We start from the raw sequence: 19,379 nt of genomic DNA on the forward strand, positions 1-19,379 counted from the left end.
GCTTAAGTGGAGAGCAAATGCTTTGAGAATGATGAGGGCAATGAATGTACAAATGTGTTTTACACAATTGGTGTATGTATGGATTGTGATAAGAGTTGTATGAGCCCCTAATAAAATGTTTTTTCAAAAAGAAAATACTAGCTAGTATCATCATCATCATCATCATCACTGTTATATAACAATAAGGCAAACATCCACGAAAATAGATCTGAAAGGTCACAAGGAAAGGAAGAATTTACTTTATTTCCCTGTGGGCTGAACACCTGGTTTATTTCAAGTCCTGGCAACAGAAGCATGTATGTGCCAGATCCGTTTCTGTCTTGTGTGGCTAGCTACTATCTTGCCCAGAGATCGGGGACTGGACAAAATGACCCTTGGATACCCTCGCTTACTGTCTAGATTCAAAGGAATCTGCAGATGGTGCCATGATCTCTTCTGCTCTCCCAACTGCCCATATGGGGAGCTGGCCAACCCCACGGCCAGGTGTGAAACCCGTGGGCTTGCTGTGCAAAGGTGAGAACTTTCCTCTAGCTTGATACAGCTTTGGGGCAAGCGAGGCAGCGTCTCCTTTTCTTGTCAGATAGTAGGGGAAGGAAGAGGCTCTGGAAGACTGGAACAGAGAGTCAATGCCTTGCTGTTGCCGCTGGTGGTCTTTGGACAACAAAGCCTTCATTCATATCCCTTCTACTGCCACCGAACTGCCCTAAGATTGTGCTTTTGCAGATGTCTATGTCATTGCAAGGGGAAACCTAGGAATGAGCTTGTTCTACAAACTCAGTTTTGAAACATTCTCTTGTCAATTTTATAAATGTGTGTATGTATGTATGTATGTAGAAAATGTAATCTCTCTCTCTCTCTGTCACACACACACAAGTGAACCAAGTATTCTACCATAAAAGTGAGGCATCCAAGACCCAAAGGCACAAAGTGTCTGTCCTGTGGTTGAATTCTTCCCTACAACCAAGCGCAAATACTCAGTGTCCTTGCTCTTCTTTGGCCATGCCCTTATTCCTTGATTTCAACACACATTATTTTAGCACTTATTGGGCCTAAAGCACGGTGTGGAGTGGAGTCACAGACTTATGGGGCAGTGAGTCAGAACCACGTCAGTAGCAATTAACAACAATTCTTGCCTAATTGGAGCCCTGGTGGTGCAATGGTTAAAGTGCAATCCAAAGGTTGGCAGTGTGGAGTCATGAGTGGCCCAACAGGAGAAAGAGGTGGCAGCCTTCTTGTGTAAAGATGTACAGTCCTGAATACCTTCTAAGGTACTTCTACTCTATCAGTCAGAATCCACTTCAACAGCAGTGGGGTTGGTTTGGGGCTTAATGCTAGCCCAGGCGACACAAACAGTTTAACCAAAAGGTTGGCAGTTCAAACCTACACAGCAACTCCACAGGAGAAATACCTGGCAATCTCCCTCAGTAGAGATTACAGCCTAGGAAACTTTATGGGCAGCTTCACTCTGCATCATGCGGTCACTCTGAGTCAGAATGTGCTCCACCATGCTCAACACCAACAGCAATAACAACTCTTTCACTCCACGAGTTTCTGACCGAGGAGGAGAGGACAAACACATAGATAAACCACACTGCAGAGTGGGGAGCACCAGCAAGGGAGGGGGATAAGGTGTACGCGAATCTAAAGAAAGAAGACAAATGAAGATACTTACGGCATAAGCAACGTGTATAGCGGGTGGCATTTTGGACAAGGTGCTGGGCTGCTAGCTCCAAAGTCATTGGTTCAAATCCACCAGCCACTCCATAGGAGAAAGATGTCTGCTCCCGTTAAGACTCACTGTCCCAGAAACCCTCCATGGGGTTGCTGTGGGTCAGACAGAGAGGTTGGCAGTGAGTTGGTTTGGGTTTGGGTTGATGGCACAGCAGGGACTCAGAGCGAAGGAAGAGCATTCAGACAGATGGCAGAACCCAAAGACAGAACAGTGCAGTTGGTTGTGGTAAGGAAGAACTGGTCCAAGCCAGTTGGAACCTACTGTGCATCAGGAGGGCGGTGGGATGTAGGCACTGACCAAGAAAGGAGAAACGGGTGAGCAAACATCCAGAGCATGGCACGGGAGCAGACACGAGGGTGGCAGCTCCACCGAAGGAGACAGTCTCACTGGTAAGGTCTTAAGACTGGTGTTCTGGTCACAGCAGTCCCACCTCTCAACCGTCTGATCTCCAGAAAGTCACAAGTGCCTTTGGCCTCGATTTTCGCATCGTGAAAGGGGGAAGAGTAATTCTTTTCATGACTCCATCAGAGGGTGACTGTGAGGATTAAATAATCATGAATATGCTGACACCTGTAACCTGGAAAATACCTTGATCTTCTTGACATTGGGCTGGAATGCACTCTGAAGGCTGCTATCCTTGATGGGCACCAGCAAGGACCTCGAGTCTTCCTCACTCTCAGGAAGCAAGGTTACTAACGGACCTCCTCCAATCCTGATGCGACATTCTTCCGCACATGAGCCGGTTTATCTGCCGATTTGCTCGGCAGACAGGTTGAATACGTGTGGTGATTGGATACATCTGTGTCACACACCTTTCTTGATTTTAAACCATTCAGTATGTCCTTGTTCTGTTCCCTCAACTGCCTCTTGATCCATGTACCAGGTCCTCATAGGCACATTGACATGTTCCGGAATTCCCATTCTTCTCAAGGTGACCCATAGTTTGCTATGATCCACTCAGTTGAGCGCCTTAATAAAACACAAGTAAACATCTTTCTGGTACTCTCTGCTTTCAACCCAAATCAATCTGACTTCAGCTACCCCTTTTTCCATTTCCTCTTCTTCTGAATTCGGCCTGAGCTTTGGACAGCTCCCTGCCAATAGGCTTCTGTAAGCCTTTTTGGGATGACCTTCAGCAAGATTTTACTTGTATATGATATCGATGATTTTGTTCTCTAATGTGAGCATTCTGCTGGGCCACCTTTCTTTATAATGGGTACAAATATAGATCTAGCACAGAAGTGAGGTCACCTTCTCTAAGACAGAAGGTAAATAAACATCCTTCGGGAAGTGTCTGTTGATTTGAGGTGACAGTAGAATAATGTTAAATGGCAGGAACTGATTGGCCTTTGGCATTAGGATAAATGTACACTGCATACCGCTCAGCAATTCTAACTCTAGATTTTCACCCTTGACAAGTGAAAACATATCCGCACAAAGATCGTTGCAATAATGATAGAAGCTGTGTTCAAAATAGCCCAAATTTGGAGATATCCAAAATGTCCCATAACAGGTATGAAAAACAAATTACATCCATCCACACAATGGAAGTGCAAACTGGTGATACTTATAACAGAATGGATGAACCTCAGCGCTATGAGGAGCAAAACCAGAAAGACACGAAAGAGTAAATGTATGACTTACATTGATATGAAGTTCTAGACAGGCAAGACTAATCTATATTGACATAAAGCAGACCGGTGGCTGGCTGGGACTGAAGATGGGAGAAATTTACTGCCAAAGGGCACAAGGTTACTCTTTGCCATGATGGGGATCTTGAATGAAGTAGTGATTACATGGGCATGTACATTTACCAAAATTCAGCAAGTGGTACACTGAAAATAGGTCTAATCTCCTGCCTATAAATTATAACAGTAAAATGGATTTATAAAAATGTTAAAAACTAGGTAATCCCTAATTCTAGAAATTCCAGTCTGGTTGAACTGAGATATCTGCATTTTAGTTCAGCTACATGTTTAATGATGCTACAGGTAGTTTGTAGAATAGCGTTGGCCAGTTCTTAGAAAACAAACTAAAAATGTTTTTATCTATATCTATATCTATCTATCTATCTATCTATCTATCTATCTATCTATCTATCTATCTATCTCCATCTCCCACGTTTTACTCTTTAGCTGGAATACTGGTCACTACTGAGACATCTCCCTGGCTTCTCTAGCCTCTCAACGGTTGACTCAGCTGTGACTAAGCTTCCTTCATCATTTACAAAAGGAAGTTTGTTAAGAAGATAAATAAGCCTTTAAGACCCCAGTCACTATCTCTTTTGATAGCTGGGCACCATCAGCTTTCTTCACCACATTTACTTGTTCACCCGCTTTGGCTTCAGCAGTTGTGTGGGGAGAGTGAGCATCATAGAGTGCAAATTTAATAAAAGAAAGTATTCATGCATTGAGGGAGTGCTTGAGTAGAGGCCCAAGGTCCTTCCGCCACCTTAATACTAAACCTATAAATATAGACACATATATCTATTTCCCCATCCTCATATATATATTTGCATGTACATGTCTTTGTCTAGACCTCCATAAATGCCCCTTGACTCCTAGCTCCTTTCTCCATCTCCCTTGAATTTCCTCCTGCCCCACTACCATGCTCCGTCCCCACCTGGGCTACACCTATACCTCTTCTCTACTCAACCTTACCCTTGATCATTCCCCACCAGGCCTGCCACGAAGCAACAAAGCCCACATGGAAGAACACACCAATCTGTGTGATCGCATGGTCCCAAAAGGATCAGCTATCAGGCATCAAAGAACAAAAAATCATATCATTGACTGCACACCTCTGTGATACGATTGCCGAAGACAAATGGGTGCATAAGCAAATGTGGCGAAGAAAGCTGATGGTGCCCAGCTATCGAAAGCGATAGTGTCTGGGGTCTTAAAGGCTTGAAAGTGAACAAGCAGCCATCTAGCTCAGAAGCAATAAAGCCCACATGGAAGAAGCACGAGGTGCCAAAGGGACCAGGTATAAGGCATCATGCAAAAAAAAAAAAGAATATATATATATGTGTGTGTGTGTATACCATAGTGTGTGTGTATATATATATGAAGTGAATGAAGCGGGGAGTGAATGAAGGGGGAAGTGAATGAAGGGGGAAGTGCATACCATAGTGAATGAAGGGGGAAGTGCATGAAGGGGGAAGTGCAGAGTGGAGACCATAGTGAATGAAGGGGGAAGTGCAGAGTGGAGACCCAGGGCCCAAGTGTCGGTCACTGGAGATCCCCTCATAGAGGGGTTTAGGAGAGGAGATGGGTCAGTCAGGGTGCAATGTAGTACCGATGAAGAGCACAGCTTTCCCCCAGATCCTGGATGCTTCCTCCCCACAACTACCATGATCCGAATTCTACCTTGTAGGACTGGATAGGGCAGAGATTGTACACTGGTGCATATGGGAGCTGGAGGCACAGGGAATCCAGGGTGGACGATACCTTCAGGACCAGGGGTGTGAGGGGCGATGCTGGGAGAGTGGAGGGTGAGTGGGTTGGAAAGGGGGAACTGATTACAAGGATCCACATGTGACCTCCTCCCTGGGAGATGGGCGGCAGAGAAGGGGGGGAAGGGAGACTCCGGATAGGGCAAGATATGACAAAATAACAATCTGTGGATTATCAAGGGCTCATGAGGGAGGGGGGAGCGGGGAGGGAGGGGGAAAAAAAGAGGACCTGATGTAAAGGGCTTAAGTAGAGAGCAAATGCTTTGAGAGTGATTAGGGCAAAGAATGTACAGATGTGCTTTATTCAATTGATGTATGTATATGAATGGATTGTGATAAGAGTTATATGAGCCCCTAATAAAAGGTTTTTTTGTTCTTTCATGAAAGTAAAATGTTTTTTAAAAAAAGAAGATAAATAAAACAGAAGCAAAAACAAAAGTACATTACAAGTACAAAGAAGGCTATGTATTTGCAGGGCACAAAGTCCTGTCCGCAAGGTCAAGCCTGGCACTAGATGGGCTAGCTTGGCTCAACTCTGTGCATGTGGCATCCACAAATCTGTCTAGCTTGGAGGTATAGCAGCTGGATCGGAAGGCGGATGGACCACCTGTGCGGAGAACGTGACAGTGCAGTAGAATGCTTCAAGCACCAAATTCCAGTCTCCTTTATAGAAGAGGGGAATCCATCTGCCAAATTAAAGTTCTATATTTCCATCCGTTGGTCTGGTCCTGCTGCTTGACATATCTGCCCCTTCTGCTCCTCTCTTGTTCTGTCCACCGGTCCAAATCCTCCCCGCTCTCTCTGGCCCAGCTTGAATAATACCACCTGAGGTCTTCCAAGATCACTTAGTCCACTATAACCTCTCTCTCTCTCTCTGAGCTCCAGTGACACTTGGCTTGGAGAGCTGTTACAGAATATTTTATTTGTCTTCTAGTTACCCTTTGATTAGAGAAACTGACTTTTGATCTCTGGTAGATGTAGCCTGCATTGATCTTAGTATATTGATTTACACTTAAGAGGTGTGCTCCATACCTTGATTGTAAGAATGAATGATTATGTCCAGGCTGATTTGTCTATTGGGACTTTTGTTTATACTGTGTCCCTCTTTCCCGAAAAACCTCCCACCTTAAATGTTACTTCTTCAAGAAGCCTTCCAGGAATCCCAAAGCGGTTGAATTCCTGGAGCACTTGGGGCCATAATTTGATCTTATTATTCACCATACTCTATAAAATTATTTTGTATCTGATCCACCCACCTAATCATAAAGCTTCAAGAGGCCCAGGACTGCATTCTAGTCATCCGATCTTCACCACCACCTGGCTGATGACAAGAGCAGGCATTTTAGGAATGATAATCAGATGAAATGGTTCTTTTAGAAGTTTCTGGAAGTATGAGCCCACTGCCCACTGGGTTTCTTTAGTTGGTGTTCCTATCCGTGGGCAGAACTGCGCTGAGGTCTCGTTTTCAGAGAAAGACCAGCGTAAGCGGTCTTCCCACTCCACTCAGTTTGCTCAAAGCTGACTTCGATGGTTCTCTAGGGTGCTTTGGGTCCCTATGACGCTAGCTAGCATTCCAGGGAATTCCCCAGCAGCACAGACCGTTTAAGTGCAGAAGAGGCCAAGGTGGCGTCTCCTCCTTTCCAATGAGCCTCGCCTCCGAGTCCTGGCCTTCCTCTCCTGGAACACAGGTCTCTCGCCCTTTGCCCCCACTCCTCCTGTTGCTGCTTCCTCCTTCTCACAGTCTCCCCGACCCCCCACCTTTGAAAACTCTTTTCTTCTCTGCTGCCCTTCTCCCACTTTCCCAGTTGTGCAGTTTCATCTCTGACGCCTTCCCGCGCTCCCCGGTTCTCCTTTCGCCCCTCCGGAGTCCTCACTCCGAGCTAAACTCCCGGATCCCCTCCGCCCTGCAGGAAGCGAGCCTGCTCCCCCCGAGGCCCTGCGCTGGGAGGGCAGGTGGGCGGGCCCGGAGCCGGGAGCCCGCCCCTCGGTGCGTGTGTGCCGGTCTGTGTGGCGGTGACGCGGCGCCGCCGGCGGGGAGGAGGGCTGGACCGGCGAGCAGGGCTCCTGCGCGCCCTCGCACTCTCCGCCGCCTGCCGAGGCGCAGGCAGGGGCGCACGTCGGCGGCGGGCGGCATGGAGAGCCTGCTGGAGAACCCGGTGCGCGCCGTGCTCTACCTCAAGGAGCTCACGGCCATCGTGCAGAACCAGCAGAGCCTCATCCACACCCAGCGCCAGCGGATAGACGAGTTGGAACGGCGACTGGACGAGCTCAGCGCCGAGAACCGCAGCCTGTGGGAGCACCAGCAGCTGCTGCAAGCCCAACCTCCGCCCGGGCTCGTCCCCCCGCTGCCGGCTCCCCCGGCCGCCGCCGCCGGGGCCCAGGAGCCGCTCCAGAACCACGGACAGCTCTCGCCCGCCGCGCCGCCGCCCGCGCCGGAGCAGCCGCCTCTTCAGCACCACGGACAGCTCCTGGTGCAGCCGCAGCCGGGCCCCAGCAGCAGGGCACACGCGCCCCAGTCGCCCCACCAGCACCCGGTGGCACCCGGGGCTGTCGCCGACAAGGAAAAAGAGCGTCCCCCGAGTTGCTGCGCCGCAGCTGGGACCCTCCTTCAACACAAATCCCCCGCCGCCCTCGGCAAGGGCGTCCTGACCAGGAGACCCGAGTGAGTGGGGAAGAGGGAATGGGGAGTGTTGGGGGTGGGGTGGGGGAGCAAGTGGGTGTGAGAGGAAGATGGGGTAGCCGCGGGGTGAACCCGAGGCTGGAGGACCTAGAGTAAATGTGAAGTGAAGGGATGGACAACAGCTTTCAAGGAGATTTAGGGAAAAGGGTAGAAATAATAGCAAACGTTTAAAGGGTTTTGGGAGCTCTTGGCATATACAAAAAAAAGGGGAGTGGGGGATCCAGGACATCCTTGGGAGAAAAGGAGAAACGAAATGGGTTTTAAGCTATTTGAGGTTGTTGGGCACCTGGCAGAGCTGCCAGGGAACACCATTGGGAGGAAGTTCAGGGGAAGATGAAGCTTGCAGGAAGAAAGAACTGTTGGAGGATTTTTAAGTTCCAAGAAATTTAGACGGGAGCTGGGTAGCCAAATGATTTGAATGGAGCGTAAGAAAGAGGAGGCTGGGGAAAGGTGTGTTAAGGGTTGATAAGGGCTGGAGCTCACAGAGCGTAGCACGAGGCATGAGGGGGATTGCAGAGGTAGAGGGGCGAAATGAACAGCAGGAATGGCGTGAAAGGGGATCTAGAGACAGGAGGAGGTGAGGGGTGGGAGAAGGCGTTTCCCAGGGGAGTGGGCTGGCTATTTAACTGGTGCCCTGGGAGCGGAAGCCTGGAGTGATTAATTTACAAAAGCCTACTCTGCTCTGACCCAGTGAGCACTTGGTCCTGAACCCCTGCAGAACCAAAAAGGGGTAGAGAGAAATAGACCCTAAAGCCAGGGCAGGACTCAGGTCTGCTTAGAGCGTCTTCCTCTGACTCAGGGAAGGGAAGGCTTCAGTGCAGGATGCTAGCAATCGTGGGACGAGAACAAGGCCAAGGGAGACAGCAATGGGAGTCTCGAATGTGGATGTAACCCCGACCGTGTGTCTGCTACAAGGGTGATGGCAAACCTTGCTTCTCGCTGTTTATTTGGTGACCACTGGAATTGTGTCGGCTCCTAAGAGAAACATGCCTTTTTACCCTCAGCAAGGAACTCCAGGTCCCCAAAATCACCACTTAAAAGATCCGTGAACTAGGAACGTGGGGCAAAGAAATGAAAGGGCGTGAGGACATTTTCTCCCCTGTATTGGAAAGGCTGTGGCCAAGTCAGGTCTCTCCTTCGGATCAACCAGGCGATGACTGCAGGGAAGGACAGCTCAGGGGAAATCAATATCTGATCCTCCAAAAGGAGTGTGCGTGCGAGGGGGGAGGGGGGACGGGTGGGAGAGTGGACAGAGAGCCAAGAGCCTTAATCCCAAGTGTGCTTTCGGTCTAAGGATCCTTGTGAAGGGTTGATGTCTTCCTTAAAGATGCATTTTCTCCTCACTTCTATTACAGAGTTAGCAAAGTTGGGTCAGGGCCTGCTTGCTCACAGGGATTTTTACTGTAACCATGGGATAGCAGGCAGGGATTGAAGACCTTGGATGGTCGGAGTTGAGTTGGAAAACCTACAGACAGCCCCCAGAAGATGGCGTTTTATCCCCCACACCTCTCAATGGACCCTCTGCCCTTCTGGGTTTCATAGTTGTTTTTTGTCCTTTATCTAGATAACAGGCCGAAAGTCTGTCTTCCTTCAATGCCCATGGCTTAGTCAATGGCAATATTCTTCTTCCAAGACGTGCTGACCTTTTTCTCAGAGAAGGGAAAAATGAACCATTTCAATTCCCCGGGGCAACCATCATTTCCTGGTAATTAAGTCCCCCCCTCCCCCAGCTGATTCTTCTCATGCCTTCTAGTGTCTTCTTCCTTACCTACTGCTCCTCTTTCTTTGTGTTCTTTAAGGAGGCTGGTGGGCAGGGAGAGTTGATCAAATATCCTTTTTCTTGAGCCAGGACTCTGCCGTGACCCGCACTGTTGCCTAGAGAGCTCAACCTTCCCACCCAGGTGTTCCTGCTGGGACCCCAGAGCTGAGGTCCCACCTGGACTCCTATCCAACCTCATCTGCCCTTTACTAGAGAAAACCCACAGCATCCACATCCTTCCCCTGTCTTTGTCTCACAGGAGACAAGAATGGACGTGAGAACTGATTGACACAGTGGAAGAGGAGGGAGTTGTTGGAAGTCTTTCACTCAGTCACTAAGAGGTTAATAATACCAGGAGGACCTTCCTTTCTCTGAACCCTCCTGCTTTTTCTCTTGCTCCTCAAACCTGGGTGCCCAAGGGCTCAGTATGGACATGCATGCTTCACCTCCGTCCTGCAGCTTTCTCTGCTACTGCAGGTGAATCGTGCATATCTGGATTGGCAGAATGCCTTTCTGGACTATCCATTTCTTCCCCACGGTTTTGCCCAACTCAATCCCAGTTTGGTCCTACCTTTCTTTCTGCACATGGCCCCTACTCTGTGTACTTGTTTCCCCTGCCCATAATAACTGTTGGTGGTGCAGATGGAGCCAGAAGGCTGGGAGAAGATCTCTGTGGAGAGAGTGCATTGAGAAGAACAGAGCCAGCAGCCTTTTCCCTGGCCGCCCCCCTGAGGAGTTCTCTGCTATAGTGGGAGGGGTAGACAGAACAGGGGGCCTTCTGGCCATAAGTCTGCTGAAAATCTTTACTTGTCCCTTATTTTCCCTTCTCTGACATCACTCTTACTGAGGACACAGCCCAGGTGGGGTTGCTGAGAACAGGTTGACGATTCCAAGGGGAACCAGACTCTGCATGAGATGCATTGGCTCATCATCCTGTTCACCTCTTCTCCCCAAAATGCCTGTCCCCACACAATCCCAGGAGTGGCAGAGCCCCAGGGAGCCTGGGGCTGAAAAATAATGGAGCATTTAATTACCACCTGATCTCCATCAATATGCAGCCTGCTCTGTTTCCCTCTGTGAGCTGAGGGGGATCCAAAGTTGGTGGCCCTTTTTGGCATGTCAAAAAGGCAACAGTGTGGGGTGGCTGAGGGAAGAGGCATCATAGAAGAAAGACAATTGCTGGGTGAAGTTTCTCCCTCTGCTCGCTTCCCGACTCTTGCTAAGCTTCAACCCCTACTACTTTTGCCTCAATGCTTTTGCCTTAATGAATGCAGCAAACATTGTCTTCCTCCTCTATATTTTTCCAATCAAGGCTCACAGCATCTACAGAATTGATTGTTACCCCTTTGCTGGCTGGAGCCAGAGTCTCAGTCTGACCTAACAAAGTCCCCTCTTTTGTCCCTTAAGCACCTGGTCCTACCTGAAGCTGCTGGCTTCAGTGTGTTCATGGCATCTATGTTGGCACACATACGTGTCCATCCACCTAGCCACTCAGTTACAGTCTGTGGGTTCCAGAATTCTCCCATGCTTCTAAGCTCACTTCTAAGTGCGCTGCTGGAGGCCAGGCAAGATTCTTGTGTTAGAGTTCCATTGAAGTCCTGCTCAAGCTCTTCCTCAAAGTGGCTATGAAATCCGAGTGTTTCAGCAACTCCTGCCCTCCCCTCCCTTTCTTCCTCTCGTGCTTTCTTATACACGCTTTTGCTTTCTACTGTTTTCTTCCCTTCTTTTTGCCTGCCTCCTTCTCTTCCCACCCACCCCAACCCGTCTCTCTCCTGTATTTTCTTTCCTCAATCCTTCAATTCCACTTCATGAAGGGCATGGAGGTTATCTTTTGAGGGCCATGGTCTCAATTTGAGTGGGAAGCTATGGTAAAAGATGATGTGTTCTCTGCATCCCGAGTTGTCTAAGATGTGTCTCTACCCCTGTTGAATCAGGGCTAGCTCTGTGGAGGTGGCAGCTCGTGATTGGCCGCTCATCCTGGGAGCTATGAAGAGAGCATCAAGATCTACCAGTCAGTCAACACTATGGGACAACAAGTGCCCATTCTGTCCAACACGCCGAACTCTGTGCTGCAAATAGTCTTTGCTCAACAGACACGTCTAAAACACACCTAGACATCCAAACAAGCGCAAGCACACCCGGTCTCAAACAATGTTGGGTTAGAAGGGTGAGCAGATGAATACAGTTCAGAGCTCAGAGAGGTGGTTTTCTTGGTTGGAGTTATTCAGGTTTTGTGTCAAGGGGCAGTGAGAGCCAAGGAGAGGTGGGGAGGGAGCAGAGCCCGGAAGACTCAATGCCCAGAAATGTCTGTATCATGCACCATTGCCATTGTCCTTCTCTGCGGGCACAACCCTTCCTTCCTCCATCCCAGCAAGGGCAGGGCGCACTCAGCCCAACAGGCGAGGAGAGTCTCAATGCTCGGGGTCTTTCCCACACTATGCCCAGAAGGCTGGCGGCAGCAGAAGCACGGGGATGGCCAGTACTCACCAACTGGCCCACCCCCAGGTCTTCCCTTGCCTGCAGCAAGGACAGAGCTTCCAGCCACAAGCTGGGAAATGAGACCAGAACCAGGCCTCCATAGCAGGAGTGAGTGTCTTTTGCTCATAACTGGACGCTGCGTTGTCTAAGATGCTGGACTGAGTCCTTGTCTAGATTTTCCTTTCCCAGGGTGCAGACCATTGCTCTTCCCTCCCTTCTGACAAAAAAGAAGAACCTTCAGAACAAAAGAAGTCATGCTTTGGCCACAGGGGTTTCTGATTGCCTCCCTTCCCTCCACTAGCCCCCTTCTCCTGGCCTACCCCCAACTCTTTCCTACCATACTCCTAAGTCCTCTCCCACCGCACTCTGCTAACTCCAAAGGCCCTCCCCAAAGGGAATCTTAGCACATTTCACCATTGGCCCACAACCAAGTCAGAGGGAACGGCGGTTGGTCCTGCTGAATCAGCAATTATCTGTGCCGATGGAGATTCATAGGTCACTTTTGAAAAAAAGCAGATGGGGCCAGGGCTGGGTGGAGAAGCCGAGAAAGGGAGGATGATATGAAAAAGGAGAAAAGGGGTGACATAAATAGTGAGATCTCTTGGTGGCCTGAAGCTTTCGGTCCTGAATTGAAGTCCCATATCAAGAGTGTGGGCAGGGTGCCCTTCTTGGGGAGGCTGGGCCTCTTTTATTCCACACTGGGCCCCTGGACATGTGGCCACAGGCTAGGACTTAGTAGGGGGCTTCTTAGTAAGAGGTCCTGGGCACACTCTCACTGCACTGGAAGAGCCCCAAGATGTGAGGCTATCTGGCCGGTTTCCGTGGCAGCTCAAGCCACTGCAGCTCCTTCCTCCTGGCTTCTCTGAAAGCCCAGAGTGCAGCTTCCTATGCAGGCTGCACAAGGGTTACTGCTTCTGCCAAAGAGGGGGTGGCCACTGCCATTTCAGCTACTGAGGGCACGGACCAATAAAAAAGGGATCAGGTATAGGGCGAAATTAGATTTTTTTTTTTTCAGGCCAAAAGAAAGCTAAGGATGCCATGGAACCACAGAACGTTCAAGATCTTGGTGGTGGGGAACATGGGCTGTGCAGGCGGGCCATAGCTGGGGCAGGCTCCCTGCTCTGCTTCCATCCACTGGGAGAGCTTACGTTCACTCCTTACCTCCTTTGAGCCCCACCCCCACCCTTTTCCTCTCCAAATGAGGAGTCCTATTTCCCCTAAAGGGTGGTTGTTAACATTTAAACATTATACAATGTCGTCATCTACCACTGATGCCCAATATCATAGATGATAGCAAGTCTTCCCATCATAGAGGAAGTGCTCAAAGCTGCTTTGTTGGGAGCTGACTGACAGTGACTTCATATGGAGTAGAACCGGTTTTCTTGGTTGTAATCTTTTCGCAAGCAAAGATGACCAGGTCTCTCTCCTGAGAGTCCTTGGGTGGGTTTGAAACCACCAACTTCTCAGTGAGCAGCTGAGCACTTAACCATTATGCCACCAGAGCTCCTGACACACGCAATATCAAAGCCAACTGAGCCCCCCGCCATTGCGTTACTTCTGACACAGAACAATGCCGTGGGACAGAACAGAGCAGCCCTCTTGCGTGGCTGAGGCTATACATCGCTACGGGGGCAGACCAGACCATCTTGCTCCTGCAGTGAGGCTGGTGGTTTTGACTACTGGCCTTGCAGTTAGCAGCCCATTGCACAACCCACCCGGCCACCAGGGTCCCTGTACCTGCTCGGGATATGGTGCTCTTTCTACAGACAGAAACTGAGGCCAAAAGACTTGAGATTTATCCGAAATTGGACAAGAGAGAGAAAAGAACCCAGGTCTACGAGTCTTTCTAATTCACACAGGCCGCTTTTCAGCCTGTGCCCTTTCTTCACTCACCCCTCTGCCTCGAGACGTCTGTACTTAAGCAGTTCCAGCCTCTGGGAGGCTGGCCTTATTCTGAAATGCAGCCTGGCAGGGCACTGCTCCGGACCCTTTAGCAATCTGGGGTGAGGGCTCACAAGTTTACAGCTGGCAACTGTTTCCTTGAGCTCAATTGAAATCCCTTCAATTACATTCTAAGATGATTTTCACTTCTTTTACGGGCACCAAGGGATCTGGCTTATCGCCCCAGGGAGCCCCACGGTGCCATGATTGAGCTCACCCATTTTCCAGAGGGGGAAACTGGGGGCTCAGAGAAGGCGCACGGCTTGTCAAAGGCAACAGTGGGTTGCAGGAGGGTGTCTGAAGCCAGGAGACTGCCTCCACTCTTGCAAAGAAACCTGACTCCATCCCTCCAAATTCCTCCCTACTGGGGTTCGAACACTAGACTTATGTTTTGCTGGACTACGGCTGGGGGTGGGGTGGGGCCAGAGAGGACAAGGAGCAAGAGGCCTGGTGTGGTAGGGGGCCTCTGTTTAGGGGCAGAGGGAGAGGAGCAGAGAGGACCCTGCACTTTCTGGTCAAAACCCAGAAGGTAAGTGTTGTCCTTCTCTTGAAGGCTTTTCTTCAAGGAAAACAAATGGGGAGAGGGAAAACTTAAAAGAGATAAAACAAAAAAAAAATGCGGGGTTTCTAAAATTCTCTCCTAGAGTGGTTCTGGCTGAGGCCCCCGTGGGCTGTGTGTGTGTGCTGCAGGGATAGGCTGTTTTGCTGTTGCTCTTTGTTTGGAGTATCTAGGAGGGTTATATAACTGCAAGACCGATGCGTGCGCTGAGTGGTACCTTTCCTCCCCCCAGGCAGGCTGCTGTGGTCAGAGTGATGCAGGTGGCTTGTCTGAGTCTCCGCCCAGAGATGGTGCCCCATGCTCTGTGGGTGGTGCCAGGCCATTTCTTCTAGGTCACCACCAGTGTGGGGGTTGGGGGGGTGCTGTAGGAGCTGTACTAGTGGCCCCAAGCCCTCTGGGAGATTAGACAAGTGCCGGCGTTGTTAGAAAAGTCTCTTAAAGTTATCTGTGTTCAAACTTCTCATTTGGCAAGTGAGATCTGGGTGGGAAGGGACTGGGGTTTCTAAGCTAGTGAGATTCTCCTCACCCTTCATCCTGTACTCCTGACATTCTCTGATGATGGAGCAAAACAAAAGGCCAGAACAGCTCTGTGGGTATGCAGGGGCCCATCTTAAGAGCTGGTTACTGGGGTTTAGGGGGATCCAGGATGGTCCCTCTGCCTTCCAAAAGATCTCTCTAGTGACAGCAATTCCACAAAGAGAGCTTCCTTTGCAGTTTTCTCCTTGTTAAAATGCAAATTTCCCTGAATGGAAGCAAAACAACACATTTCTTTATACTAGTCATTTATACTTCAGCCTGAAAGAGCTTATCTGAGCTTTCTCAGGGAGTGAGGGTTTGACACAAGAGGGGACACCGTGATGGTACTGGCCAACTTAGGGCCAGTGCGGGAGGCTCGTGAGGAGTGAGGAGTGGGAGGGCCGTGTCTCAAGATGAGCCATAGAGTCTACGCGGATCTTGACCTCCTCTCTACGTCTGCAGGGAATTGGAATTGCCTTGCTTGGCCCTAGTAAGGAAAAGGGGAGCACTCAGGGCGCTTCCACACGGAGTTGTCTTGGTAGCATGGTGGGTTAAGTATTGGGCTGCTAGCTGTGAGGCTGGCGGTTTGAACCCACCAGACACTCAGAAGATGAAACATGAGGCAGTCTGCTTCCATAAAGATTTGCTGCTTCAGAAGCTCTCGTGAGCAGTCCTGCTCGGCCCTATAAGATTGCTGTGAGTTGGACTCAACTCAATGGCAGTAGGGTTTGTGTTATAGAAAGGATACGCTCCCAATGAGCTTCATGCGCAGAAAGCAAGGCGACAGACACATCTTGGTGCTTGGTTAAGACCCCTGCTCCTTTCTAGAATGTTAAAATCTTGTTTTATTAGGAGGAGGGGTATGCTTCAGGAGACACGATGGGGGTTTGCATGGGGTGGGATGATGTGGGCAGGAAGGGCTGGCAGGCATTGGGCATTGGAGGTTAGTGTCGCATGAGCATGAGAGTCAAACACAACACTGAGTAGCTGATGAGTAAATCCTGCTTGAATAAGTCAAGTGGCTGAATAAATAATAAACTCTTGGTCTGTACAGCCCAGGGAGGCCCAATGACTGTGGAGTGGAGAGCCAGGAGGCTCTGGTTATGGGACTGAGGCAGAACTCGGCTTAAGGGAGGTTTGGGGGAATCTGGTTGCCCTTCGGTCCAACAGCACAGTTTGCTGCAGCAGAGAGACGCCGGATTTAGAGACTTGGCTCTCAAGGCTGGCTGCAGAGTGAGGGAGTTAGCAGCTCAGGGAAGCTGCTTCTCCCAGCTCATGGAACCTAGCCCAATCTCATCCATGCGTACTTCGAGAAAAAAACCCTTTGAGTGAATGTTTCATCTCAGTATCACTGTCCTCCCTCTTCACCCCCATCACCCCACCTTTTCAGCAGGTCTCCAGATAAAGAGAGACAGGAAAGGGTCCCAGTCTGTTTGGGAGAGGTAACAGGACAGGCTCCAGGTCTCTCATTCCTATTTCTAGACGTATCATTTCTGCTCAGGAAAAATGTGATGATGCTGATGGGAGGGTGAGTGGGTGTGTGTACGAGTGTCATGTGTATTTGTGGGACTGAGTGTGTGTTACAATGGGTGGAGGGAATTGGATGACAACCCACACCACACAAGAGCACGTAGGCCAGAGCTAAGATCAGGGCCCGGCTTCTTCTAGTGACTCCCTGGACTGGCCATACTGTGAGGACTCGGGTCAGGGGTGTCCTCTGTTCTGAAGGACTTGTTTCCTCTCTGGACTAGCCATTCCCTCCCTTCTGTAAGACGGGGTGAGTCTGCAGTGCCTCCACCCCTCATCCTTCTCCCCTTTACTTGGTTTCAGAATGATGGAGACCAGGCCTCCCGGAACAGGAGCTTCTGGTGGCTAGTTGGGTGCAGGGGTGGTTAGTCTAAGGCACACCATTGAGTGACGTTTGGAAGCTCAGGCACCGGGTGACATGGAGCACAGACAGCAGCAGAGCTATGTTCCCTGAAGCCTACTTTGGCCCAGCTGTGACCAGGGCCTGCCATCAGGGGGCCTTTCCGCCATGTCAGGCAAACCAGCAGTGTGTGCCAGTCAAGAATGCACTCCCCACGGCAGGCAGAGATGCAAGGGGATTCCGCAATTTCTTCCTTGATAAATGGTTCCAATCAACCACAATTTTCATTCAATGCATCAATTCAACTCGATGATTACTTAAAAACAACAGCAGCAACGAAAGCTCTGTGCCAAGCAGTTGGCACGGCTGGCTCGCTCTGGCTTCAGCGTTTGCTGTGCACAGAGGAAAGGCCTCGGATGATTCCAAACCTGCTCGTTTTGGCATCTTCTCGACACCCTTGATGCTACTGAAAGTTGTGCTAAAAGTCTGTCAGGGGAGGCCAAAGGGAATTCCAGAAACAGGGATGCGGTCTGGAGAAATCTTTGAAGCCGCTGAAATCTGACCACCCCTCCCTCACCTGCTCAGTAAACCTCCTCCCTTCTCTGGGCCTTGATTTCCCCTCCAGGCTCAACCGGAACAATACATCCTCAGCCTCCTTCTGGACAGCACCCCCACCCGCCTCCCACCCCAGGTCCCTTAATCGCGACCGAGCAGAGATGTCAGGTTGCTGCTGTAGTGAGAAAATGGCTAGGACTGCAGCAGGAAGGACTCTAGTCAGATGTGAAGCCTGACTTCCAAATGACAAGATTCGTGGGCAGGAACTGGGGGAGACTGAGTACCCTCTCCCTGTGTGGCCCCCAGGTCGGGCGGCTCTGCCCTGCAGGTGGGCGCAGGAGGAGGTGGATTCTGTGGGGGCCGCCTGCTGTAAGTACCTCAAGCATCGCCACTGGGCTCTCTGTGGGCAGTAATGGATAAATATGGGGCGCAGCGGGACGGGGCGATCCGGTTCCAGCCTGCTGCTGTCCTCCCCCACCGGCCCACCGTCTGGCCCGCCTCCCTCTCCTGCCTCGGGGGGCTTTCCCTCCCTCCCTCGGAGAGCCCAGGGGAAGCCCTTCCTCCTCCGGCCGCGCGTTTCCCGGGGGCTTCTCCGTGGGGAGCGCACGCCGAGGCCGAGTTTCAGCAGCGTGGGCGGGCGAGCTGCTGACAAGCAGGATGGAGTTTCCGCGCCCCCGCACCTCCCCCCCCCTCCGCGCTTCCCCGCGGGGGCGGCCGGCGGGGCGGGGCCGGTGGGGCGGGGCCGGACGCCCACCGAGCAGGGAAGCCGCGCGCGCTCCCTGCGCCCCCAGCCCGCGCCCGCGCGCGCCCCGCGCAGCGTGGACGGTGCTGAGTCACTCGCTCCGGAAGCCCGGCCTGGGGCGCCGTTTTCTCGGAGCTGGCGCGGGGGCGCGCGCGCGGCTGCTCCGTTCACATCTGGGCCCTGGGGCTCCCCTGGGCCAGGCGACCCGGATGGGGGTGGGGACGGGGAGATGGGGCTGGGACTGGGGACGCCATGGCCGCGCCACCCTCAGCCAGGCTGCCGGGCCCCGCCTGCCCGCCCCGTCGCTCCACTGCGGCCACTCCCCCGCACCGGCCCGCCGACCCCACCCCCCTTTACCCGCTCCCCTCGCCGGTTTTGCCCACCTTGGTCTTTGCCCACCCCCTGTAACCCTCTCTGATGAAGCCCTGCGCGCACCCCGCCGCCCGCCCACGGCGTCTGGGAGCCCCCACGCCTCCGCTTCCCCCCATTCCCGCGCTAAGGGGACTTCGGGCTGCGTCACGCCGCCGCCTGAGCTGTTCCCGCTCCCGCACAGGTTGCCATCTCCGACGGAATCCCCGTCACAGCATCGCTTTGGCAGGCCAGCTGTAGGCTCCGGGAACCCAGGCTGGTGGAAGTGACTTCTCTTTAGAGAGAGGGGACAGCTACGGGGGTCAGGGATATCAGGATGGTGCCATCCAACCCTCGTAGGCTTGTATCAGAAGCCCCTTGGCCAAAAAGATCCCCGATGATGGGAGTATCTGTATTTTATAGAACCGTAGCATTCCCAGGGCTGTATCTAGGCGTCCCTTTAACGTTAGAGCATAAGTCACAAGCTTGAATCCGGACACCTTTTATCAACTGATCTTGCTCCACCTCGCTGAAGGCATTGTGTCTCATCCCTGAAACGGGAATGCAAACAGGGCAATTGATGGGTTGCGGTAGACATGAAGAATTAATGCCCTTAAGGTGCTGAGCAGATCAAGCGCCAGAGGAGCGCTGGTGGCTCAGCGTTTAAGTGCTTGGCTCCAACCAGAGGTTGGCACTCACCAGCCGTTCTGCTAGAGAAAGATGTGGCTGTCGGGCCTTCCCCAAAGGT

General features: G+C 51.4%; 1 protein-coding gene across 1 annotated transcript in view; it reads left to right on the top strand.

Moving 5' to 3' along the window:
* The first annotated feature begins 7,318 nt into the window (after positions 1-7,318).
* Positions 7,319-19,379, top strand: part of IQSEC3 (IQ motif and Sec7 domain ArfGEF 3) — a 122,945-nt gene continuing 110,884 nt past the window's right edge. The window contains exon 1 of the mRNA XM_075553146.1: positions 7,319-7,848. Within this exon, the coding sequence (XP_075409261.1) occupies positions 7,319-7,848 (530 nt within the window). The remainder of the gene's footprint in view (positions 7,849-19,379) is intronic.

This window comes from Tenrec ecaudatus, chromosome 6 (genome assembly GCF_050624435.1).
Source record: "Tenrec ecaudatus isolate mTenEca1 chromosome 6, mTenEca1.hap1, whole genome shotgun sequence".
In the NCBI taxonomy this organism is placed as follows: Eukaryota; Metazoa; Chordata; class Mammalia; order Afrosoricida; family Tenrecidae; genus Tenrec; species Tenrec ecaudatus.